Source organism: Pyxicephalus adspersus, chromosome 2 (genome assembly GCF_032062135.1).
Source record: "Pyxicephalus adspersus chromosome 2, UCB_Pads_2.0, whole genome shotgun sequence".
NCBI classification, from domain to species: domain Eukaryota; kingdom Metazoa; phylum Chordata; class Amphibia; order Anura; family Pyxicephalidae; genus Pyxicephalus; species Pyxicephalus adspersus.
Genome location: NC_092859.1, coordinates 111,634,673 through 111,662,575, shown reverse-complemented (window position 1 = coordinate 111,662,575; position 27,903 = coordinate 111,634,673). Strand labels below are relative to the sequence as shown.

At 35.1% G+C, this 27,903-nt stretch overlaps 1 protein-coding gene across 2 annotated transcripts in view; it reads right to left on the bottom strand.

Moving 5' to 3' along the window:
* PLXNA4 (plexin A4) overlaps positions 1-27,903 on the bottom strand; it is a 431,579-nt gene that overhangs the window by 29,232 nt on the left and 374,444 nt on the right. For both annotated transcript variants that reach the window (XM_072401850.1, XM_072401849.1), the window contains exons 20-27: positions 27,663-27,897; positions 24,341-24,483; positions 22,474-22,742; positions 17,136-17,202; positions 14,840-14,986; positions 10,864-11,023; positions 8,623-8,726; positions 1,439-1,538 (exon numbers count right to left, since the gene is read on the bottom strand). In XM_072401850.1, coding sequence (XP_072257951.1) covers positions 1,439-1,538; positions 8,623-8,726; positions 10,864-11,023; positions 14,840-14,986; positions 17,136-17,202; positions 22,474-22,742; positions 24,341-24,483; positions 27,663-27,897 — 1,225 coding nt within the window. The remainder of the gene's footprint in view (positions 1-1,438; positions 1,539-8,622; positions 8,727-10,863; positions 11,024-14,839; positions 14,987-17,135; positions 17,203-22,473; positions 22,743-24,340; positions 24,484-27,662; positions 27,898-27,903) is intronic.

Here is a 27,903-nt window from a genome sequence, read left to right as displayed (position 1 = left end):
GAAAATGGGGAAGAATTGTCCTCACACTAGTATATTAGCTTCTTCAGCAACCAAGAAACAAAGTTATGACTTCTTTTTTAAAATGCTGTCTGTCTGTCTCAGGATTAAAACTTAGACTGCACTGAAACAGACATGCTATAAATAAATATTATAAAACATCTCAAAGCACTTTATCTCTATATTTGTTCCAGGTTACTGACTCAAAATGTTGAAACCAGAGGGTTCAGCATGGCAGGGAGGAAATTAGCATTTTCAGAAGAAGGTCATCAATGTGAACCCTAGTGATTCTCCCATGATAGATGTATTTAAGAAATAGGCTGTGTTTAAGTTAAACTCCACTTCATTCCAATCTCTTAAAGACTGCCAAACAAAAACTTGACAGTACATACACATATAGTCAACCAATATATTACCATATTCTAAATATATCTGGCAGTGTGAACACACAAAACCAAATCTATTTGCCAAGTATACAAGAAATGCAAAAGTCAATTGCATAAAAACTTTAAAACAATCCATTTTACTTCAATGTTATTAATATTTTTTTACTGAAGGATATGAATGAAGTATTTTTCTGTTTCCTTCCATCAAACTCATCTGATCTATCATTTGTAAAGGACATGAAACTTGTGTTAGACATCATAGCAGCTTTTTATATCAAATGTGACATAAGCTGTCCTCTGTTTGAGCATTACACTGGTATTGTACGTTACAGTGGAATAATATCTGCTGTCACTGCCAATTAATATTCTTGCTGGTTTGAGCACTTGATGGGTATTCTCTTGGCAATATCTGAGTGCCTCTTTTTGGTAATTCATCATGGCACAACAGATGCAACCAAAGTGCTGTAGATGCTGGATCTATTACAGACATTAAGTATGCTTCTGTAATGGTGCCTTTACAACTGGAACAACTATGATGGCTGTGTGACTGTAAGAAAAAGCAATTTATTGTGAAGACTAGTTGAGAACGTAGGGGAAACTGTTTAGTGTAATAGTGTGTGACAAGCACTGCTGCGATGGGTACAATGTTACATGTTTCTTTCCAGAAATGAACATCATTTATTAAATTCATGCATGCACCTGAACATATTTGAGTCGTCACAAAAAAATTGGAGTTTGGCCAAGCAGAATACCAAACATGCTGTTTCACATTAATAACATATTTAAATACAACATAATTTATTTAAAAAAATTCAAAGCTTAACACAAAGAAGTAATCCACCATAACAATCTAACTTTATTGTTGTGATTGCTCTTGGCCATTTGTAGAATAAATATGATTTCTTACCTTAAAGTTACTGTTTATTATTAGTCTTTGACCTTATACAAATAAAGGTCACAATTCCTATTACAACCATTTGTTCAAATGATAAATCCCCTTACTAAAATCAGTTACTTATTGCATTTTGCTGAGATACAAAAAAAAGTGCTCTCACCATATCTGCTGGCAGACGTCCTAGATACAGTAGAATTGTTGACTGCATTGTATTCTGTTACTTGCTTAGACACGAGTGCTACCACTGCACCATCTGGAACCTGATAAAAGAGACATGCATACATATCATTTAGCTGTTAATATAATCTTTGTCTGTTAAATGAGTTTAAGGTATTTCTCATTTTAGGTTTTTATCTAAGGTGCCTTTTTTACAACAGTTTTGGTTTGAGACTTTTGACCTTTTCGTTTTCTAACTAATCCATTCCTATTTGAAAGTAATAGCGTTTCACTAGGTTCATGAAAGGATATTGAATAGCCTTACCCCATGGGTAGTCTTTTCTAAGGGCCCATTAAAACTATTACGTCCCAGTAACACATTAAATGTGTTGATCCAATGCCATGCCATTCATTCTGAATGACATTCCAATGCACCTTGTCATTCCCTTTTGGAAGCATGTTACGATAAGCTGCCAGGAACGATACATGCATCTTTTTAGTTGTCTTTGTTGCATCAGGCAGCCAGTTCCTTGAAACATTGCCCCTGATTCATCAAGCAGAATCGGATGATCGCTCGCGATGGCCGCGCGTACTTTCGCGCTTCCAGCGAGCGCGGATTTTATTGATGAATCAGGGGCCATATCTTGGAAAAGGTCAGAGCTCCTTCATGTTTCAAGTTTTTTCAGCCTATAATAAATGCATATCCAATAGTAAAATAAATGAAGATGGGTAGTACAGTGTCTGCATCGGCCGATTTTTGCCTTGTAAAGCATACCTAAACTCACGATTTTCACTTTACATAAAAGGGTAGTCAACCCTTTTATGTAAAGTAAAAATTCACTTTTTTTGGTTTTTTTAGGTGCAACACCTTTTTTTTAAAAAAGAAAAAAAGGGTGCAGCATCGCCCCCCTAATTCTCGATCACCTTGGCTCCCAGGATACCTACGCTCGGGGATGCGCAGAAGGAGCCTTTTCGCGCAAACAGAAAAATTTGCCAATCTGCATGTGCAGTAAGTTCAGCAATTTTTTTTCATCCTACGTCACTCAATCTTGCGCCTGGAATGGGTGACGTAGGATGAAAAAGCCGGAAAAAGAGGAGAAGATGGCGGCACACGGAGCGCCGGCTCCGCGACGGATGTCGGGATGGTGCAGGACCTGATGCAAGACACCCCCGGAGGGATCGGACAGCCCTGCGGGATTGAAGGTAAGTGTTTTTTTTTTCCAGTTTACAGTTTAGTTCCTCTTTAAGTCTTTTGTTTGGTACTAATGTACTATAAGATTGCCAGGTATGATCCAGAAAATGGTAGTTTATGGCAAATAAAAGAAGTCTGCAAACATTTTAAAAATAATGCAGAGGATTTTGATCATCTTTGCAGCAACTGCACCTTGCATATATTTAACACTTTACAATAATATATGATTTATTTACAATCCGTGTAAGTGGCGACAAAAACACAACTTTGATACCCATTTTTTATTGTGTGCTGGCCTCATCCAAATAAGTCTTTACCCATGTCTTCAGCAGCCCTAAGAAAATAAATTAGAAACCCTTTATGATATGTTTTGTATAATTGAGACATTATTTGTGTTGCTGCTTTCTGTAAAAAAAAATGTCATTTTAACGATTGTTATTTTTATAAACCAAATTAAGTTATCACCAGGCAACAGGATTCTAACATTTCCTGTGAAACCATGCACAGGAAATATGAATAATCAAACAGAAATGTCTCAGCCATAATACAATGTTATATAGGGAAATGCCAAAATAATAGGCTTCTAAAGCATGTAATTTTGGTGTTATTACTGTTTAAATGATAATCCCATCGACTGAAAGCAACAATACAGTTAATCTTGCTGAGCTGCAGTGTAGCATTAGGCCTGGTACCTGGAGCTGGCACCCAGCAGGATCGAGCTTTTACTTCAACTTGTGAACTCTGTAAAGAATTTGATGTTTGTATGTTCTGTACAAGATGTTAGCACACAGTGAATAGACCTAAGATATCATTTAAGCTGCTCTATCAACAACTGCAACAAGCAGAGAACACTCCATTAGATCAACAGGATCATGGCTACATATTACATTCCTAAGGAACAACACTTGCTGGAAAAAAGCTATGTTGGCAGCAAAAGAGTGATGATTTGTTGCACATTACAAAGCTAGAAAGGAAATTTCATGGTACGTTTATGTGGGGTGTACATATGAATGATGGGTGTCAAAGGTACAAAGGTGCCAAAGTGAAACTGTAATTTATATTACTTTTAATGTAGGTAAAGGTATACCTAGAATTGGGAACTTTCTTAACAAAGACATTTTGAAATACATGCAAGGAAAAACAACTTTGTCTGCTAATTAGTAACTGAATAAAAACAATGGGGTTTGCCACTCCTGGGCACCCCTATATGCGCCCTGGAACAGCATTTGAAGTCAACTATAGCAATTGAGATTTTGTCATGTGTTTGAGTTCTTTTTACTGGTGGATTATGGGTCGTCTCCAGTCTTCTAATAATAACCATAATGCAACAAAATTTGGCCAGCTCACTTTAGTTGGAATGTGTCCCTATCAAGTCAATGGAAGTAGCTAGCTGCTCAAGGGCATCTAGGAGTTACGTGTCATGGAACCATGCCACAGGCCACCACAACCGAAATGCAACTGAATGAATTTGAGTGCAGTTAGGTGGTACAGGTAAACCACAATGCTTTATTGAACATCTAAAATTAGCCTTACAGCAATGATAACGTGTGAATAAAAAGCCATCTGGTATATGTGTCTAGGAGTCTGCCTAAGAATAATAATAATATCTTATTATGTATATATGTAAGCAAAGAAAATACTAAGAATTTAACAATGCTGTAACTGAAACATAATTGTAGATGGGGTGTGTACCTAACATAGGATAAATTACCACAACATCGAAAGAAAAGTGTTAATAATCACAAAATAATGTAAAAAAATAAATCCCTCAAGATGAAATAAAAACAAAAACATTTTATTGCCCAGCCATCACACTAAAATAATCATTACAATGGTAAAACACCCCAGGGCAATATTAATTAAATGCCTCTCAATACATGCCTGCCCATAAGTGATCACTTAATTGCATTTAATATACAGCACCAGTTGCTCAGGTAAGCATTGCCATATGCCTATTAGTCTACTGCATAAAGTAACTGCAGCTATGCAGCTACTCAGTCGCATGTATTCTAGTTAAAAGCAGTTAAGCCCGGATAAAGGAAATATTACTACTTAAAAAAATATAAATAGCAGAATATTAAAACCACGCAATAAAACAGAGTGAGGGACAGTCAACTTAACCTGAAATCAAACCAAGCAGTGTAGGGTATTCTATAGTTGTTGACCTTACTGAGTGGCTAATTTTTCTAGCAGTGAAGAATTAAAACTCTTTCCTGTGTGTTCCGCAAATCAATGTTTCCTGGGGCCACTTAAAGGTGTTTCGAGAAGCAATGATCTGTGAATCACACCTAAATCGTATATATATACGATTTATATATATATATATATATATATATATATGTGTGTGTGTGTTAAGAAACTATTCTTAACACAAGCGCCAAAAAAAATAGGTTATATAGGTGGGGCCATAATACTTTTACAGATAATACTTTTAAAAAACATGGAAACCATGGCTCAGGTTTACAAATATTGTTATTAGCCAGTATTTATATAAGCATATGACATATTACACAGTGCTTTAAAAAGTCTAATGTCATATCACTGATTGTCCCTGCAAGGGTCAATTTTGTCCCTACCATAGTCATATGTCATTACCACAGTCTTAGGACAATTTTGAGGGAAAGGTGATTAACCTAAATGCATGGTATTGGGATGAAACTGGAATACTGGAAAAGAGAACCAGGGAGAACATACAAAATCCTTGCAGTTAGTGCTCTGGACAAGATACAAACATGTAACCTAGTGCTGCAAAGGCAAGAGTGCTAACCACTGAGCCAACCATGCTGCCCCTTGAACCTCAGTACAAACCAAAGAGTATTTAGATATAGTATAGTTACTGTTTGTTTAGAAGACTTCATCAAGTGTTTTTTCATTTAGGAAGTTTAATTTATGCCGGATGCAGATTCATGGACAAAAAAGATTGAGTATACCAAACCCAAGGTAATATTATTGTATTGTTTAGATTTTGTATTTCTCAAAGTTAGTTTAGTCAGTACTTGCTCAACAGACTTGTTGTTTGCAATGCTGTCTTTGTATTATAACTTATGATCTACAAAAATATTGTGTGGATCATAAAAAAGTCAGTACATAAGGATGTGCTGACTGATATCAAGTGTATGTACATTAGGTGTGAACAGATACTGAGTGTAAAAGAAAAGGCAGAAATGAAAAATGGGAACAATGCTAAATTTACACTATAACATCTACAAACAGAAAAAGTCACCTAAAAACAACAAAGAATGTCTGAAATTACATTATGATCTGCAGTTATACAGAGCTCCTAAATTCTGCACTTATTAAGGAGAATATGCCCTGTGTTGCATTGCTAGGTATTAATGCCTGTCTGCATGATTTCATCACTGATGGTAATCACTTTTTAATCCGTTCTTTCTGTCCCAGATTTCTAGCCCATGCCAGCAGACAACACCCTGACATTTAATTTACTGGTATTGCCAAAAATGCACTCAGGGCTCTTGTTTGAGAGGCTGGTCGGCTTATCTCCAAAATTATTTGCACTTTAATGAACAGAGTGAGATTTCTATCAGTCTCTAGGCTGGCAAAGGCAGTGGACAGACAATGCCAGCAGCAAGAAGGAGAGAGGCCATTCTTAATGATTGGCAGCTGGGTGACAACAGAAGGCTTATCTCTATTATATAGCAAAGGGCTGTCTGTGCTCCTTTACCCTTATTTCTGTCCTTGAGCTTCCCTTCTGCCTTTCTGTCTTTGGACACGTTCTTGTTTTTAATCTCTGCAAATCCTAAAGACAGGGTGACCCCTTCATCCAGAGCTCATATATAACTTAAGACAGTCCTGTATTTTCAGTATTTTTCTTGTACCTTTATTAACACAATGGCAATAAAAGGTAAACAAAGGTATATTATGACCATGACTAACATTCAATTCTTAGTTCCAATATTTGTACCTGCGAAACTGCAGCACATTTTAAATAAATTAAAATTACAATTTAACCTTCTGAAGTTAAACATAGTGTGACAAAAACAAAATCGTGCATGCAGTAAAATAATTTTGGGTTGGAAATCTAATACATTGTAAGCTAACTTCTTAATGCATATATATTTACAATGTATAGGTATATTGATACATTTTGATAAATGTACAGTAGATGCAACACTGACCCTTGACTATTTTTACCTTTCAAAATTTTGTTTTACTAATTATTGTACAATTGTACAATGTAGCAGGGGCAGACATAGGGAGATGCAAAGTGTGCCACTTCACAAGGGCCCCAGACCCTCCTCTGCTAACAGGGACTCCCACACGAGCCCCAAGTGAGTTGGGGAGGGGGGCTCATGTCAGTCCTGAACAGGGGCCCACTGTTGGTCATGTCCGCCACTGACGTGGCTTGGCAATTTCCTTTTGTATTGAAATTGAGTTTCTAAACTGCAGCAGAGCAAAATTGTGTCTCTTGTCCTAGGTGTGTGTAGTGTTGCAGAGTTTAGCCAATCTCAGGGCTGGAAAGAGAGAAAAAAAATATAATTTGGCTGTTAAAACAGATCCCTTATATGTATTTTATCTGCATGTTTAGATTAATTTAATTGCAAAGCTATAAATCACATGCTGGGTCATTTAACTACACAAGAGTTGCAAAGTCTGGTTGAATTGAAAACTATTTTATAAGTTTATATCTCATACTATTTCAATTAATGAAATATGAGCTAGCTCTGGGGTTTTTTTCATGTAAACCTACAGTACATTAAAGGCTCTAATACATTTAAATGTTTCATATTAATGCAGGTTAATTGCTTGTAATTATATCATCCTCAATCCAGGAAAATGTGTAATGACACCAAAGATAAGACATTGATATTTATCTTTCAACTTTTCATAGTCTAGAAGTATTATATTTAATTATTGAGTTAATGGAAGAATTACATTTTGCTTAACCCCTTCAGTATTAAAAATATATTGGCTTTCTACTTTTCTCTAATACATCCCAATACCCTACTCCTTCAAAGATACAGAACGGAAAGTGAGCTTGGTAAACCTATGACACAAGGTGTTACTGGCAGGATTAAGAATAAAAAAAGGAAATAAAAATTAAAAAGAGGAAAAAAGCTGAAAAGGAAACTATTGCAGCCAATATAAAGACTGATAAGATGCAATATATTACATGTTTGTTTTAGGTTTAGATATGATTTAAAGTGTATACAGCTATAGAAGAATAACCAGTTGTTGTGAATTCACCTACAGATTGGAGAATCTTCCCAGAGACTGGAGTGGTCACATAGAGTGCAATGGGCTTCAACTGTGCTTTTGCCCACTTTTAGCATCGTAGGTCACCATCTCTTTACTTTTAACTTTAATCCTCTTGGTTGCTTGCCATTTGTGCAACGTTTTGTTAAAAAAAAACAGATACAGATAGAAAAATGTGTAATTATCCTAAAAAATGGTAGAAAATGCTAGGCCCCTCTCTTTCCATCTTTAGTGCTGTTGCCAAGTGGATGACACTGGAGTGGTGAATGCCAGGACTGGAAAGCTTGCTAGCACCATTCAGTGCAGGGAGTTACTAAGCAGGTAAACTCTCCTCTCCGATGATCAGCCAATGGGAACACTTTCTACAGTATTTCGTAATAACAGAGCTTAATGTTAATGTACAGACTGGATGATGGTTGTGTTACTCCCCGCTTTGAAAGCTTAGAATAATGGAAGATGTTATTGGGCTGCATGGAAGAGTAGTTTGTTTACCAGAATTTTTTTTCTTTGTTTCATGTTTAATTCTACATTTATATTAACTCTTTATTTTTCCAAGTATAACTATTATTTGGGCAGCTATATTTTAAGGGTTCCACCATCCTCCTATGCAAAATCAATGGAGTAACACATAAGATTAAGGTCACTCCATATTAAAAATTTCAGAATGTTATTGAGATGTTTAAATGCTAACTTCATTGACACCATCTGCATTATTTATAATATGGACATAATACATGAATATTATACATATGAAAACAAATAGGACATTTTGCCTAAAATACCTGATAGTGTGCAATGACGTTGAGTCTCTTCCAGTCATTCTCTATCTTTGTTGTAATATCTTCATCTTGTAGAATCATCCGTGCACCACTTGCTTGTCTCCATTCTGAAAAATATATATATAAAAGAAACAAATAGAAATAATAATTCTTCCGACCAGTTTCCTAAAAAATATTCACAGCCACATAATATGAACAGTTATAAGTTATGTTAACTCTACTGTAGAACAATCATATGAACAGATAAGGTGCCTCAGAATTGACTCAACAGACTATGGAGAGAGATTAGAACCTGCAAGGAAGAAAATGGCTGGTAAAACACCTTATTTCAAGTCTACAATGGAGAATTCTTTTTTTTATACAAAAGTTCAGCAATTCAAAAGTCCACTTTGCATGAGAATTTGCTATCCATCCTTCCAGAAAGCTTGCCATTTAAACCACATTCAATGTCTTATACATCTTAATCTTGTTTTACTGACAATTCATCAGACTTTCTAATACAAGGCACATTTGAGTTACAATAGATGGGTATTTTTAGACTCTCTACAGAGCTATAATGTAAGGCAGACTTGACGTTAGAGTAAAACAACAGCCATCTGAAGTGTTCATTCTGATTACTAAAGATCACTGAATGTACTGCTGAAAATTTATTAGGAATGGTAAAAAGATTTTCTTTTTTCAACTTTCAAGGTTACAAAGTTTTTGAGATTTGATTAAATATATACATATAATTGCAGCAAAGGCCTAAAAGACATCTATTTTTTAGTAATGTCATATTTCCTAATGAATGATCCAATAAACCGCTAAGAAAAACTCATCTAAAGGTGACCTCCAAAAGGTATTCATATTCACCAAGTATAAGAAGAGGAAAGTGTGTCCTGTACATTGTCATCAGATCAGTGAGCTTCTTTAAGCAAGAACACTAAAGACAGGCACTCCCCAATCCAATCTGTTTCTGCTCTACCTTGCAGAGGGAAAGAGAGAGAGAGGTAAGTAAAATCCCATTATCTTTATCTCTGCTTCCAATCAGAAGTGCCGATGAATGCAAACTCAGAAGACAGCAGCTGTGAACTCTTTATATTTCATTCAAGAGATAGTGTATCTTTCACCGCATACGTGAATTGTTGAATTTCTGAGCTTCAAGTACTGCAGGAAGCTGCAATTCAGAGAATATCCTGAATAAAAGCCAAGGGCACTGGAATAACATGCCTACCCGCTGCTCCACACTTTGAGAATATATAATGGAAGTTGTTCAGGTTATTTTTAGCCATGAACTCGGTTTTTTAATTCAGATATAATTATAGCTGTAGAATTATGCTCCTGCCTAACTTAATTTTGTACAACAACTGCTTTTTCTCTGCTAGACTAATATGCATTTACATGGAGTCAACATGTTGTGGCATACCATCTGTACAGTGAAAACAGTTACAACTTAATATTGACATTTTTATGTGCTGTACAGGAAATTTACAGTCTAAGTATCCATGAGTGTGTATTGTTCTTTGGGAGGCTAACCAAAGTGCACCATCTATTAGATATTATTCTGAAATAATTTGACACAAAAGGAACCCTCCTCATGTAAACAATTTTAGCTGAACATGGATGCTGCAATACTCAATGTAATATATGTAAGTAAGTCCTAATGGACCAATCTTAAGTTAAATTTTGTTTTGTTGTATTGCCCTTGCTGATGACTTTGGTGACACAAGCTGTAATAAAAAAGACCTCTTGCAGTTGGACAATGGATGTCCAAATTCAGTCCCCATCTAAAGTTACAGTTTTAAATCTAAAAACATAGCAATTCAGTGCTGGCTGATGTGGCCAGTAAACATAGCTGGCACAGGAAGTCTTCCATTACTTGAATGCTACTACAGGTTCTGATAAAAATGTAATATAAAGCAGAGCCTGGCAGAGGAAGTGAGTAGCGGACGACTACCTTTGCTTGCACTGATTACAATTTACAATTGTGAGCTCTGAACTGCTGTATTATCAGGTGCTGGTCCACACTTACTTAGGTCTCAATAATTTTGTAGTAGGACAATAGAGGTAGCTAGGAAAGGTACTGTGATTCATTGCCCACTACAATATTTATGCATTGGGTTGACATTTGGAACCACAAGTGACTTTATACATAGGTCTGAAGGATTTCTCTAATTTACATATATGACCACAATCAAATATATCAATACTGCACCTGCAAAGAATAAAAAATTAAAATGCCTTTATAAAGAATTATTTGTTTACCTAAATCCATGTCTGCTGCCTTTGGTCTGAGAGAACACGGCAAGTTCTTAAAGATGGTATCCAGGATCTTCTCCTTAACTTGAGTAATTGTGTCACAGTTGAGGATTTTTACAGGAATCATGGGGCTGTTCACATTATCGGGGTTAACACAATTGAGAACCTGAACAGATAAATACAACAGAAGCTAGTAAATGTTCACAACCAGGGCCATAACACTAAGACATCCACACATTCTATCAGGTGTTAGGACAACCATTCCTTGTTTTCCATTTCCTTTTAACAATGCAATATGCAAACAAGAGAGGAAAATGTTTTTGGTAACAAGTGATAATATAAATTGTCTGGAAAGAAAAATGAAAATGCCAGATGACCACCTTCATAAACAACAGCAGCCTTTTCTAACAAAGGGACGGCTTTCTAACTTGGAAACCATTACATGTTTCCTCTTGAAAATTAAGGCAAATTGAGCCTGTCATTTATTTGTTGCTTCATGTTATTTTTTCACAAAAGTACCATAGCACCCTTAAGCACAATAATTCTAAAAAATCAGATTCCCTTTTTCTAATGGAGGAATGTCAAACTGACCATGCTTGGGTTGCATGTGGTCCTGCAACTCCATGTGTTACCCTTTTGTTACAGAAGTAGCAAATAATACTAATAAAGGTATATAAGTTTGTAAGACTAGTACTAAAGAAAAAGTCCAAACGTTAAAGGTATTTTCTTTTTTTTGACGCATTTAGGTAACAGATGCAAATGACATGTTAATATTTAAAAGATAGTCTGTCTTCAGTCTGTTTTTCAGGCTGATAGCTGTGGTATTTTCTCCCTCTGGCTTCATGTGCTTCCTTGTTCATTCATTTCCATCGTAGGTGGGTATCTATCATCTACAGCAGCGCATCCTATTCATCAATTCAGTCACAGCCAGCTCTCTGTAATTTGACCTATTCATTTAAGGAGCCTAGTGGGATTTCAATTAGTTAGTGAGATCTGTAAAGTACTCTGTGCAGCACATAGCACAAAGAACTCCTGAATATGACAAAACTTATTTGAAATGTTTGCTGCAATTCAGAAACATGGCAGGTAGCAGAGTTGTAAGTGATCACCTGAAGTCACCTCTCTTAACTTTTCTACACAGTTCATTTTAAGAAGTTTGTTCGGAATTTGAGTGGAAACAAAAGAGTGAAAATACCTAAAAATTGGCAGTTTTCTATATTACAAAAAGATTTATAAAGAGGACTTTATTTATTCAAGTGGCACAGTAATAATTTTTAAATGTACCTTTTTCCTTCATATTTTAATCCGTCTTAAGTGTGATTTGGATGTACCTCTAATCTCTAAAATAACATGTGATTAAAAAAAATATGTGTAATTTGTAAAATATGACTGCAAATCCTTTTTTTTAAGTCCATTAGGGGACAGGGGAATTTTGCACCTTTTGGGTATACTGTTGCCTACAGAGGGATTAGACACTAGTAATGAAAACGAAGAACATGGCCAGCCAAAGATAACCCTCATAAGGAAGAATAAGGAAGAGATGCCTCTCAATGAAAGCATCACTTTAGGTACCACAAAAGGATTAGACAGGTGAGCCCAACCAAAAAATGAAAAGGATTGCAAGGAGAAGACCTTAGGTATAAAAATCATTTTGGCGCAAGCATATATAAGGATTTACTAAACCACAGAGCATGAAAAAGACCATCACCATCACAGACCATCACACATTGGGTACATTTCTTAAAAAATCACTGTTGATAAATGTTTTCAATCCTGAACCAGATCTATTCTAGGTTGGCTGGATCACCCAGGTTCTCCCATGATAGTCTGTCATCTGCAGTCTTTGAGGGCTTTTATAAATCATGCCCACTGTGCGTTTTGCTGTGCTACATTGAAAAAAAGGTTTGGTATATTATACCTAGCATTATGTTAACAGCCCATCACAAATGAACGGACTGCCAACCATAACACAGCACATGTTAACATGTCATAAAGCATTACAGCAGTGTAAATCTGACCTAAAGCTTTCATAGACACTATGTTAGCACAGTTAAAATTAACAGCTAAAACTAGGAATAAATGTATCAATTGTTTAATTTATAAAAAACTAACTCTGTTAATTCATTAAAGGTTAAATAGTGATGAATAGTAGTATACTTTGGACAGTAGTATAGCATCATAGATGAAGAATGCATTTTTCAATGCATTACAATGATTGAAATTATATTACACAAGGGACTTGTAAGATTAGCAGTTAACATTGTTAACCTTACTAATGCAAGGGAACGACAGGAGCAAAAGAATAATTCATTAATTAATTGGTGAAAAGGAATTCATACATATTATGACTATCTGGGGACTTTCTAAAGCCATAACTGCAAAATGTTCATAAGCAATCAGCATAAATATTAAATGATATTACATATTGTAAATATTTTACCAGTCTGTGGTTAACAATTATTTTCCTCTATGAAACTGAAATGATGTGGCTTAAACCGACATTGGAAATTAATTATAATTTTAATGTTTAAGCTAGTAATAAATGCTTGAAGGGACATTAGCAAATTTATTACATGAAAAGAATTAGGCAAATATAATCTTTACAAATATGTAATTTACACTGTAGGTAGAAACTATTTGCAAAAAATGGTTTGTGCTGTATAGGTCATAACTCCACAGAGGGCAAAACAAAAGGTTTATTTTTAGGTAGTTGTCACAACCACTAAAACGTTTTGCACTTTTACTCTCCTGCTGCTCACCTCACCCATGTGAGTGCAGAAGTTGTGTGCAAGCTCCAAGATGATCCTAGATGGAGCTTTCACAGGGTGGAGGGCTCACTCCGTGACCCTATAATTTATAGCTAGGTGCCTAAGCAGCCAATTGCTAGGAAACAGCACTGTCACATTTAAAATAAGGGGAGAAAGTTACCTTTCTACTACAGCTCTAAAATACCAGACACTGCTTTACCTTTAAAGGTAAATTAGGCAGTGGGAAAGCATTTGAGTATAAACAGCAGCAGTGAAGGTGTCACCAAACCCAATCTGTTTCTTTGCCCTGCATGAACAATGCATTGGTGCACATTAAAGAGTAACAGCACTTATACCTTGTTACATTCCCAGGTCATATTCATAGGATTGAACTAAGATTGCACAACACATGTGTGGGCAACAGTTAGAAAATTTTGAAGTGGATGTAAGGAAAATTGAAAAAGGACTGTATGGCCCTCTCGATTTCACTAGATTGAATTTGTAAGACTGAGAAAGGGAGCTGTGGGAATTTAAATAAATGATTGTACCTGAACTAAAATTGTGGTTAGATTTAAATAGCCAGAGGTCAATTTCATGTCAGCACCCTGAGAATTTTTAATGTTGTTTTACATCAGGAATTGTACTTTCCTTTTGTTAATATATCTGAAAATGTATCTTATTAATGCTAGTGTTATTAAAAAGTAGAAAACAAGTAGAATGCTCAATAAACTTTTTTTTATTTTATTTTACATATAAATGTAATGGGCTAAAACTATTTTAGGATTTCAGTGCTCTCTGTACCCACAAATAAAAAAAAAAATCTTTTTTGTTAGTAGTACATTTGTCATCGGCATAGAAGATGATAAGAACACTCAATGATGGGGACAGGATGTAGTCATAAAAACTGATAAAGAATCTAACCTTTTCACCCAGGCTTTATAACACAAGCCCTAACATGAGCTCTAAGGCATTTTAGCAAAGAAAAAAAGCAGAGATCATCTCTCCCACTTCTGGATAAAGCAGTGGCCTAAACTTAGAAAGTAAAGTGTTGATTAACCTTAATTTTTTAAGCCAAACAATTTACAGTTAATATGATTGTATTTTTTATTTACCCCAGCAACCATAAAACACATGCACTTAAATTATTATCAGTAACTCAGGGAACCAATTAGCTTGTACAGTTAATTAGTAGTTCAGATGTCCCCATGTATTTATCCCTGTGTAACATAACTTACTAGGGTCTTGTAGTCAATCTGTTGTCTGATAAGCTTGTCTTCACTCAGTGAGTAACGGGCTTCTCCTGTGATCGAATCAATGGGGCCTTTTTCCATTTGCTGCTTAATAGCACAGAACAGAGAGAACAGGGGCTCCCCAGCACACTCCTGGTAAAAGACAAAAAAATGTATGTACATGACAGTTACAGATCTATGTCAATTTGCCTGGTAGAGCAACAACTGGTGCAAAACATCACATGTAAGGCTCCCACCACAATGCACACATTAATAAATACAGTGGTTATTTCTTAAGTACAAGAAGTATTTTTGACTCATATACACTCAATTGGTGAAAATACTAAATCATATTTTGTTAGAAGTATTTCTTCCTTGCTTTTTAGGATATATGCATTATACCTTTTGTATAAACTTCTTGACACCTATTGCTCCAAACAATATATTGCCGTGTGGTTATATTATGGCTTGTCTAACATATCACCTGCAAGCCACAACCTACCCCATGATCCCCTCTGTGTGGCCTATTACTAATCCTTTCTTTTTTTACCTGTCATGTATCTATCAGTTTTTGTTTTATGACCAAGTGATCACTATGTCTACCATTACACTGCAAAACAGGTAAGATCTCTTGCTTTTAATTTTTATAGCTCCTCCAATAATAATAAGTGGCACATAGGATATGGGACTTTTTGCTTTTAGATTGGGTAGATTAGAAGTACGAACCTGCACAGATCCCTGTGGAAGTGTGGCTGGGTAATCTCATGATAATTACACCGCACTGACACATATTACATAATAATTATATGTTGTATTTTGTTTATATAAGCATGAAAGCTGTAGAATTGCCCGGGCACAGCTGGGCTCAATAAACCTGTTCAGAAAACATACTCTAGCTTGTGTACGCTCCTGTGTTGTTTGCTGATCTCCCGCTTGTAGCTAATAGAGTGGAGAGCCAGACAGGCAGATAGGAGACCCCAGCGTTGCAGGTGTGAGGGACAGATACTAGTTTGCTTATGGTCTTAAGCACAGCAGTTTGGAAAATGTTTATGCAGAATCATCCCTGCTTCTCACAATTAGAGTTATGTAAATAAACGAGGGATGTTAACATGGTTTAATTTACCTTTAATTGCCAAGCACAAGACAACTCTGCAATGATAACTGAGATACAAAAATGCCATGAAGTGGTAAAGCTATATATGCTCATACTGCTGCTGAGTGTATAGGAAAACTACCCCAGCAGGAGCAATGGCTTGAATTGAACTTCTGATTCATTTTCTTAAATAGTCTGTGGGTGAGTACTGGCAATTCTCACCACTGCTTCTGACATGTGGAAATGGATACTGCCATACTCATTGTCTATCTTTAGGTTGTTTTGCTATAAATGTGTCCTAAATAAAAAAAAAGCAATACTGTCTCTATAGCCATTACTTGTTAACAGCTTTCTTTTCAATTGAAAGCAAAAGAGACAATTGCAAAACAAAAGAATCAACACAATAGTGTAATTTAAATAGTTATTTTCAAGGTAATGGGTAAAATGATAGGTAATTGAGCATAGGAAAATACCCATTCTATTCTGTTATTTGTGTTATGACCTCCCTACTTCTTACTACCTTAAAAAAACATAACAATTGCTGCCTCATTGCAGGTGCTACTTTGTCTCTAAAAAAAAAATAGGAGAAAATATATAAGATTTTCATTAAATTAGGATATTTTACTTAAAACCTGAATAATATAACATACTCTTTTATAATAGCTTCCTAAGCACACATATGTGTCTAATCATTTAGTATAACAGAATGCGCCTAATCCAATAAAAGCTGTTATAATGTAAGAATTCACATTTTATTGTATAAGGACCGTTGTCAAGCACACATCACTTTGCTAACAGCGGCACACAAATCTAAATGAATGATACTTTTATGTGGTCAGCTTACTTTGCAGGGCTTCACCAAACTTAAAGATCAGTTATTAAACTAGTATATCATTTAAAACTAAAGAAATAATAATGGAGCATAGGCTAACACGTAAAAAATACATAAGTGGCATTATATTAGAAGTTAAATTTGTCCATCATTACTTGTAATACAGTGCTTCTGAAGCATATGCCCTGCACCTACGTGGCTATAATAAAACTAATAGCTAGGGATGCAAAAACACCTGCTTTAAAACTATAATTAACATAATGTTAATTTACCAAGACGTTTTCTTTTCAAAAAGCTGCATATTAGAAATCTAGAAGCATTAAAATGATTTAGGTTGCTATATTGAACATCTAATATATTATATACATATACTGTACCTTGAGGAACTTGTATAGTAAAAATGTAAACCAGTTGGTCAGCATCTTCTCTGCCACAGATTCTGTTCTAAAATTAAGAAAATAAGAAATATTGGCCAAGTAAGTAAACTATGGAAATCTGAAACAAAATAAAACATTCCAGATGGTGTAGCCATATAGATAGTTGATGCCACTTCCTAGTATGTATATATCAAAAACAGACTACTCATATACAACCTGTTTATGTACAATCTTCATATCTTTTATTGGGTAAAACGAAAAGCAGCATGGTTATTCCAACTCATTAATATCATAATATCGTTCAGTCACAGAACATGAACATCCTAATTATCACGTCAGTAGCCGGACCGTTATGTTTCTATGTATTTCACAGAGACTAGCCTGCTTCTTCAGGATGTAAATGTGAAGAGGAGGTTGTTGGAAACGCAACTTTGGAGACACAAAAATTCACCACAAATATCACAAAGCAACCTGTATGGCGGCATACAAAGATCTAGTTTTCTGATTGGAGAGTTACTACTCTCCAAATAGTGGCATGCTATTGGTGAATCCAACGTGTTGATTATTTTGTTTTCAACTTGTGTGCAAGAAGTTTGGATGCCATAAAGGTCCCATTTAAATGGAATGTACTTGGCTTAGAAAACCTAGAGATTTACATATTGTTGGCTTATTTGTTAAGATTAAGCCTAAAAAACAAATAGATTAAAGTGCACACATCCATAACAATCAGACATCATCATTCATTCGTCTTACTACACTATTCTGACATATTTTAGGTTTCTGCACTTCATCATTAAACTTTTCTCTGCTGTAATGGCTAATTATATGTTTAATAAGTAATTACTAAATTAATAAAATGAAGTCTTCTAAAAGAGGAGAGTGTGCGTGGGCACTATTCTTTGCCATCACAGTCAGGAGCGCAATTACTTTCTAGTACTGTGGACTATTCTTGTTAGAGTTAAATAGTGCTGCATATTCGCACTTTGCAATGGAATAAATCTAGTTCAGCACCAAGGCCAGCTGAAACCATTGCTACATTTCAGAATTGTCCTGAGGACTCGCTAGGTAAACTGTATATAAAACATGCTACATTTATACCTAATAAAATAGTGTAGTATGTAGTTTGAGAAAACAAACACGGTGCAATAAAGTATATTATCATTAACACCATCAATCCCAACTCCAAGCTCAGCATTTACATATTTATTTCTGTATATTACTCATAAAGCACCAACTCAGTTTAAAATTGTGAGGTGGTATAAATGCTGGCATTTTTGAAACAAGTTCTATACTTCACTGGAAGATATATCTACAAGATGTTCATAAATGTTTTCAAGAAGGCTTTTTGTTTTTGTGCATAATTTGTGCTGTGAACAGCAATCAGTGTAATTACATATTGATTTCAATACACTGTACTATATATAGCAATAAAATATCAAGAAAAACTAGTTTAGACAATAGGGTCTGCACAAATTGCAGTGTGGTGTGTATTGTTCATACCAAACTATAATGTGTGGCATACTGTTGTTATGATGCATACATTAGATTACGGATCACCATTAGTGTCTTACATATAATTTGCTGTCCTACACTAAATTGTTTTTGTAGCAATACATTTTTATCAAAGCTCACCAGGACTGGAGCAGATAGATGATCATAGATAAACCTGAGTGATCCAGCAGATCTGGAATGGATTTCCTAAAATAATTTGCTATTATTTGGCAAATGTTTTCAATCCTTAACCAAATCCATTCTAGGTTTGCTGAAATACCAAGGTTTTTCTCCAATCCTGGGGAGCTATCATACATCAGGCCCATCGTTTATCAACATCGTATATCAATTGAAACAATTTATTCAATAATAAAGTGTTGCTGAATTTTAACATTGCTAAATACGCATTTAACTTTCCTCATTACCTAATAGCAAGGTACAGCTAGAGTAGGATCCTCACTAACAAATTTCTTACGTCCATGATGGTCCAAAAGAGAGCTGCAGCTTTCTGCTGCAGGCTCAATCACAGTCCCATCAATGGGAGCCATTGGGAACCAGTTTCTGCATGCAATTGTGGTAAGATTGCGGCACTGTTTCCCAAAGTGACAAGTTGTGGTTGGGTTACTCCTAAGGCATAACAGCAGAACAGACAGTGTTGATCATGGAAACCAATTGTTTTGTTAGTTTCCAGCTTACAGTATAAGAGAACATTTGACAGGTTTTCTATAGGCAATAGACAGGGCTCTTTTCCCATGGTAACTATTACTGGATAATGCCCTTCTTATTTTCTTGTAATGAAAGCATAAATACTATTTAAAATGTCACAAATAAAGTCTCAGTATCAGCCTGATGCATCTTTCCTGTTCACTTCTAAATGTTCTCTAAATGTTATGTGATCATCACAAAATGTCATATCTGGGGATGTTGAAAAAAGCCCAGTGAGAGTAAAGACGTTGCGTTCATTTGATAAGGTTACAGAAGTGAGGAATCTTGTAAGTTAATTATTATACATTTCTATGCTTAATACATCTTATGCAGAGTATTCCCAGAAGCAGTGCACAAGATATATGCAGAACCAAATTTCAGAATCATTTAAATGTGTAACAAGATTTGTTATTTAAAGTATGAATATGTAAATTACCAATGTGTCTCACATATGCAAAAGGCAGGTGTGTGTCAATGCAGCCATCTGATAGATCCCTTACACTGGTTTCATTTGGCTAAACATCAAACGATACAGGGCGGTGTAACTACTCTGAGCCCTTGTGTCTGAATGGCAACCAAGCCAAAACACATGTCACACCCAGGAAGGAAGGCAGGAAGCTGGGACCCTCTGTACAGTATTCCTGGCTCACAGAAGGGTTGCTGAAAGCCTCCCAGTATACACGATATGTGCGATTTGCTTACATAGGGGTTACTTTACTAAAGAGGTTAAGATTAGAGACCTAATTTTTGGTTTACCTGTTAGGTTAGGGTTGAGAGATTCCAGAATGAAGTTACAGTAAAGGATATAGTAAAACTCAACTGAAATTTAAACCCTAAATTCATCAGTAGCTTCAGTACATGGACGATTGAAAGAAAAACCCAAATCAAATCAATGTTTTTTCTACAGGTATTAATTGTAGTGTTGTTAAGATAAAGATTATTAGGAATTGACAAAGTGTTTCAGTTCCCAAAAATCGGGAGGGCTTCTAGGAGGTAATTAGTTTATGTTCATAAACCAGGCGCCTATGTAGAAATAGTGTTTTGCCTAACCCAGTGTGATATCCATTGTAAAGGGGTCCATACTGTGTTCACTGCCCAATGCCCCAAGGCCAACACAATAAAGATAGGTTGTAGCATTTAAAAGTTTGTAACTTGGTCTTAAAACCAGCAGTATCAATATTTCCCAGTTATCAGATTAGTGCTATTGGTGATCTTTTTGATATATACACTCATAACAGCAAATAGCCTTTGACAACAGGTGTGATTTAAATAAAGCAAAGGGCAAGGTCATAAAAACGGCAAACAGGTAAATAATATAAATTAAATACATACAGCACATGCACAATAGAAGGATTACTAAGGTAAATGAATGCTGTACATAGTGTCCCTGCCAGCTGCATGAAAAATGTATTGTGGGCTAATGCCCAATAGTCTTATCCACAAAGGAAAACTAGCTTTTCTCTAAAAATAGTACTGCTTGCAAGATTATTTAGCTAAAGAGTAACTGGTTTTATCGACTTGAGCTGACCCAAATGACCCCTACCTAGGGGAGCTGTACAGTTACATCTGCAAACGTTGACACAGTAATGAGTCATATACCATTAACATTGCATCCAAATATCATATTTATTTAATAAACATTTTGTCTCTATTTGTATTTAAACTTTTTGGATAGCCTGGCAACTTGCCACTACACTTAGTACAGTTTGAACTTTATTTAGTTTAAGCTTGTCTTTCATCTGAAGGTGACCACACCATTCTTTCTGGGTAAAGTCCTGAAAATGCACAGCAGGCAAAATCTCATGAGAGGACACTTTTTTCATGAGATTTTGCCTGCTCTACATTCCACAGGACCACAGAATTGTGATGTCACACCAAGAAACGTGGAAGACGGGTATGTATAATTCATACATTACCCTTTACAGGTTGGTATTCCTGCATTAAGTCCCTGCAAGTGAATCTTTCTGGTCCATGTGATTGATTCACCAACATGTTTTAAAAGTCGCATTCACTGCTTTATTATTATGCCCCTTAAAGTATGCTAAATGTTTGATTTGATCTAAAATTTAAAAAATAACAATAAAAAAAACAATAACAAGGCTTTATTTTTAATCAATACAGACAAAATTTACGATAAATAAATGCTATTTATTAATTCAGAAGAAATAGCCTTTGGCAGCTAAACATAATCTGTCCCCAAGCAAATAGCATTTGAAGAATTTTACTAATTAGATAGAGCAACATGTTTCTTCCAATTCTGAAAGCATCCAGAACAGCCTAATATTTAATTCATCATGGACACACTGAACATGTATCTTCTATGTCTAAGGACATAGCTGTGTCAAGATCTCCTGACTTCATGCAGCATTCTGCTGTATTATAAAAATAAAAATATAATTTTAAAATGCTGAGTTCTGCTTGTAATGTATATGAAAAAAAGGTCTTGCTCAGTGACCCATTTGACTTTATGGACTTTCTTTATATGCATATGATACCTAGCCCAAATTTTAAAAACATTAACATTTAAATACTGTCCTTAGTGATAAAATAAAAAATCCAGGTATAAACTCCTTACCAAACTGTATACAATATTGTTTCCCGCTGATATCTACAGCAAGTAAGTACAGTCATAGAGCACCATTAAAGAATACTGAGAATAAGCTATCAAACACAATATATAAATAAAAAGCATGCCAGCCATTTGGATATGAAATCACTCATGCTATATTCACAGTAAAATGCAATATCATAATTTTATTAACTTTCTGTCGTTTATTATGGATAAAAATACTAGCTCGCGTTTGAGAAAATGCTTTGATTGCCATGCCATGTTAACCATAGATAGCTTGTTTTGAAATAATTTTTTTCCCCAGAGATTTACTATTATGATTTATAGTTATGCAAAGCTGGCTGTGTGATTATTACTACACAGCAATCACCAGAGACTCACAAAAATAAGGCAAAGAAATGGGTAAAAGTAGTAATCTATGTGATCCACAGCAACCTCCTATACTTCATCTTTGACTTATCTGGCCTTGAAGAATAACAGAAAAATGCCCTTTGCTAAATTACACAGGCTCTTTTTGCTTTCTAACCATTAGGGTCATTAATTAGTAATTAGGATAACTTTATTCAGACTTACCTTCTTAGTAACAGTTTGGGATGATTTTTGCTTTCCAAGTTTTTGTCAATGAGATCAGACAGTAGTTGCTTTAGCACATCGGTGGCATATTCCAACTTGCTCTGCAAGACTGTCATAATGAGGGAAGCCACATTCCCTCTATCACGCATTGAAAAGCTACGTTGGGACTCAAGTGTCCGAATAAAGGAGAGCAGGAACACTTTATTGTTAATTTGTTGTGCAAACAGTTTGAGACCCTTCTCTACACGCTCCTGTCTGTAGCCCGGAACCTATAGAAACATAAATACATGCAGGCATGTTTGGGATCAGAAAAATCACAGTATACAATAAACAAGTATTTCCATACATTAAGCTTGTTTATTGCACTACCAGAGCATTTTCTAGAATAATACTTAAACTGCATCTTTGACCAGGCAATTAAAGTTTTAACATTTTTTTAGCAAGCAAAAACAGTTTTTCCATAAAACAAGACCTCACTGACCCATGTAGATACAGGTACTGTGGAGTAATTAGTCCTCAAAGATCACAATAGAGACTCTGAAATAAAAAATAAGTTGGTTTCCAGCACTTTCTTTATTTAAATAAGAAAATGTGCAGAAGGAAATGTCCCTGCCAGAGTCAGCAAGGGGATAGGGACTGTGATTTTTAATGTCTCTGTAGTGAACTTTAAATATGAAGCCAAAAATGTCCTGTGTTTCAAGTAATGCTTCTAAAAAGAGAAGGTATTTATTATCCTTGAACACACTGTAGCATGTGTATATAACAACCAAACAAGGATACTGCCCATTTTTTTTTTAATGTCTTTAGTATCCACTAGAAACTTGATTCTGTCTTGTAGAGCTGACTGCTTTGAAAACCAGCCTTAGGTTGCACTTACAAATTAGATTAAGCCTTGCAAAAAAGTTCCCATGTATCACTTTGATTTAATAAATCTTGCTGCAGTGCATGTTAATTTTAGCCTGTGTGTTTTTCCAAGAAAACACAATGCACATAGCTAGTGTGCCAAAAAATTCAGCGGACTAAACCTAAGTAAAGTAAAGAAGGTAAGCGCATTTGTTTACCATAAAAAAGTTTCTTTTCCAGCAATGCATGTCGGCTGGAAGCTACTGTAATTAGAAAAAGCACACGAATTGAGTGGGCTGCATAACCTGTCTAGAATATGAGTTTTAGAGAGGCCCTTTTTCCAGCAATTAACTTCAAAAGACATCCCTTCCAGGGAACTGTTCTTGTTTGTACTAATTACTGTGAGGCAATTAGCAGGAGACTGTAACAAAATAATTTCCATTAAAGTCATTCTGTAGTATTTACAAATGATTTGCAGTGTATTTTCTTTTATATTTGTTATACATTTGTTAGTCGACAGGATGGAAAACTTTGCCACTAGGGCATTTTCAAACACCTGTGTTGAAATGGTTGATTACTAAAATAAGAGTTCTTTACTTTAGCCATGGAAGACTTGGAGGAAATGCGTGATGCACAAAATGAATACTTTGGGTGGTTTTATTTTGCATGTGTCATAGTGCTATTGTGCACTCGAAAGCAGCTAAATCTCGAAAATCAGCTAAATAGGCATTTTCCTTGCCAGCACATTTGAATTCAGCATACCAGGTTGGCTGCTGGTGTTGCCATTTCTTTTCCCAGTTTTCTGTATATGGGACTGCATGCAAAATGCTTTTTTTACAATTGTTTATAAATACATAGTTGTAAGGAATTGTGTCCTTTATATCTTCCTAGAGTTCAGTTTTATGTTACATATACTGCACATAAAACCATATTATAAAGAACTCACCAGCAAATAAAATACTTGCTGGAAATTTCTCATGCACACATATTTTATACTGATATGGTAATTTGAATGTTTCATTACCTCCAAGTCCCTTAATACTGGGTGATCTTCAATGCCAGGAAACAAAACCCTCATGGTGTACGTACGATAATCCAAAAATGGAATACCAGCTCCATCTAGGTCACTTGTCAGCTCATGGATATCTGTCTGAAGCTCAGCAAATGCTAAAATACAATAAAATATGGTACTGCGTGTTTGTAAATTATTTCGTAATTTTGTATATGATTTATCTTTTTTATGTTTTTAAGTTTTTCTTTACAGTTTTTTTAATGAAACTTGTTGACCATTGATTGATAGAGGCAAATACCTTTCTTTTACATTTTGCATTTTTGGATAACATTATGACAGATTATAAACGGGTACAATGATCACCTCTAGGGGGCAACAAAGTGATACCATAGTGTGCAAGTTATTACAACACACATTTTCAGCAACACTTAGAAAAAATCCCCCCAAAAATATTCAATTCACATTTATATATTTAACTTGTTTAAACATGTTTCAACTTTCAATTTTCTTTTTAAGCTTAGCACATTTTGCAGTGCAATATATTATAAATGTATTAAATGTGTTCTGAAATGTGGCCAAGAATACTAGAAACAAGCCTTAGAAATCCTGGGTTTAACACTTTAACCTTCCCAGTGTTCACAGAGCCTCTTTAACACCAGGTTGTCATGACAATATATTATTGCCAGCTCTACTCTTGCTAATAGCACAGAAAATCTGATTGAAAACAGGTTGTGGAATAACAATAAAATACTTTAGCTAAAACACTTAAAGGTCATCAATTTGAACCCGATTTAAGAAAAAAATTAGCTTGTTAAGTATTTAAATTCTGTGTTTTTGCATTCAGCATGTTCCGTATGAGCTGTTCCAACCAGGGACATTTTAAAATGTGTTTAAAGCAGAAAAAGTTATTTGTTAAAGCTTTTAAAGTACAGGTAAAGGAAATAAAGTTAATACAATTGGTAAACAACCTTCAAAAGTGAACACACAAAGTGCTAATAAATTAGCGTGTTTGTGTAGTAAACCCAAGTAAAGATCCAATAGTGGCTACAAAAACTATATGGTATACCCTCAAATGGGAGTGTGCCAACCCCAAATATAAGTAGTATAAGAAAAAAGTTACGTTTTTTCAGCAACAACGTATTGTGTATTAATGATAAATTCTCAGAATACAAAGATTAACAAACAATACTTGAGATTATTCATATTATTGTAATTTTGGTTACTTGGGCCAATTTAAATGGAGCAAGACAGTATACAACTGACCATAATAAGTAACATACGGGTTGGTAATCAACCCCATTAGTACAGTATCCACAAGATGAGACGCGCAGTAGTGCAACTGCATAACCCAACGTGTTTCGCCCAATGTAGGCTTCCTCAGGGGTGCACGTGAGCAGAACACTGTTATTTACTGGAAACAATAAATATATATATATATATATATATATATATATATATAATATTGATTACATATCCATTAAAGTTAGTGTAATCATATAAAATAAAATACCAAAATTCTTGATAAAAAAAACAAATTAGTAATGCCTTCATGGTATTTTCATAGGTATAATACCAAGTAAGTATGTTATTTAAATTAAGTATGTGTCAGTGTTTGTGTAGTAATTTAAAAAGATTTATGAATCAATAAAATATATTTAATGTATAACATGGCATTGTTGAACTTTAGTTTAACAGGATAATGAAAACGGAACCGTGGAAAAAGGGACCAGGAAGGAAGGAAAAAATACCAGCTCCCCATGTAGAAAAAGTTTACCATGTTTGTCAATGTTTTTTCATGGTATTTAATTTAGGATGTTATAAACATATTAGTTAATTTAAAGATGGCTGAAATCAGTTTCCTGTAGATCATATATTTTACTATCTGTGTGATTACTAGTAATCACTAAGAAACATAATAAAGCACATTTTGTCAAATTCAACTGAACTTGTTCTGTAATGTTGAATAAATGTTACCACTCATCCAAGTGGCTTTCTCACTTCTAATGACTAATAACTACTATTGTGTAATTCAATCAACCTGATTTATGATCTTTCTCCAAGACTAAGGACTATGACCCTGATTTATGAAAGCTTTCCAAGACTGGAGAGGATGCACTTTCGTTAATGAAGCTGGGTGATCCTGGAATGGATTTCGTCAAAGTAATTTGCTATTTGCTAGCAAATCCTTTGCATCCTGGACCAGATCCATTCCAGGTTTGCTGGATCAGCCAGCTTCACTGATAACAGTGTATGCTCTCCAGACTTGGAGAGCTTTAACCTCCCCAATGGTAACTCCGAGTGTGACTTGGGGTAGAAAATAGATGCTGGAAGAGGGGTAGGTAAACCTATGGAAAACAATAGTAAATAAAGTGCTTACCTGATCCGCCTGCATCCTCCTTCGCGATCCCCCTCTTCTTTCTTTCTCCGGCCGGCGTCCTCTGCACCCCATGAGTCACTCCATGGTTCCTGGTGACGTCAGTGTGTGCGGACATTCCGTTCGGGCGTGGAAATTTAAATCTACTTGTATTGCATTGAATACAAAAAAACTGTATTGAATGCAATACAGTGGATTTACATGTGTAAAAGCAGTACATTATTTATGAAGATTTATTTTACAGTATAATATAATTGTATAATATTATTTTTAAAAATTAATTTATTTAATTTATTATTTTGACATGTTTTGTGTTTTAAACTTTATTATACTCATACTATTATAATATACCTTAAAATAAATTTCCATGAAAAACAATGTAATGCTTTTAGACATATAAAACCGGACAGAAATGAACTGCTCAGGAAGTTAATAAATCCGGGCCTATCATGGAAGAACGTAGGGGATCCAGCAAACCTAGAATAGATTAACTAAAAATCATGAGCTAATAGGTAAATGTTTTCAATCGTGGACCAAATTTATTCTAGGTTTGTTGACTCTCCCACTATAGTATCTCTTCTCTGGTATTGGAGAGCTTTAATAGGTGAAGAAGATGGGAGGTGTGAAAGTTTGTGAAACAATCTTGTTATAATTATATGATCCATTCAAAATGATGGACACCTTTCCAATAGTTGGGTAGGACAATCTCACCAAAAAAAGCTATCCTTAGGTGAAGGATCATCGTTTTCATCTCCAATCCCATTTTAATTTTTGAAGACAATGGTTCCATTTTCAATACATCTCAGAAAACAATGTCATGGCCATACTTTTCAATTTGCCCTGGAACCTTGGCTTAAAAAAATGCACCTTATCATTTTTTTTTTTTGCTTCTTTCATATAAACAAAGTTTAATAAAATAAATAGAATACACAGAGGCAATTTTTGCTATGTAAAACCTACCTTCTTTGCATTCCAAGGCCACCCGTGATTCCAAGTTGTCCATTTGCATCTGCAATCTTTTTAGTGTTAAGTCACTTTCCCTGGATTTTCGTTTATATGCTATAAGCACAGCAACAATGAAGATGATCAGCAGTCCTCCTGCTGCAGCAATGCTAATTATAGCTGGTACACTAAGAGGGCTATCAGGTGTGATATAAACCATACCAGGGGAGAATTCCATTCCACCAACTCGAGCCTACAA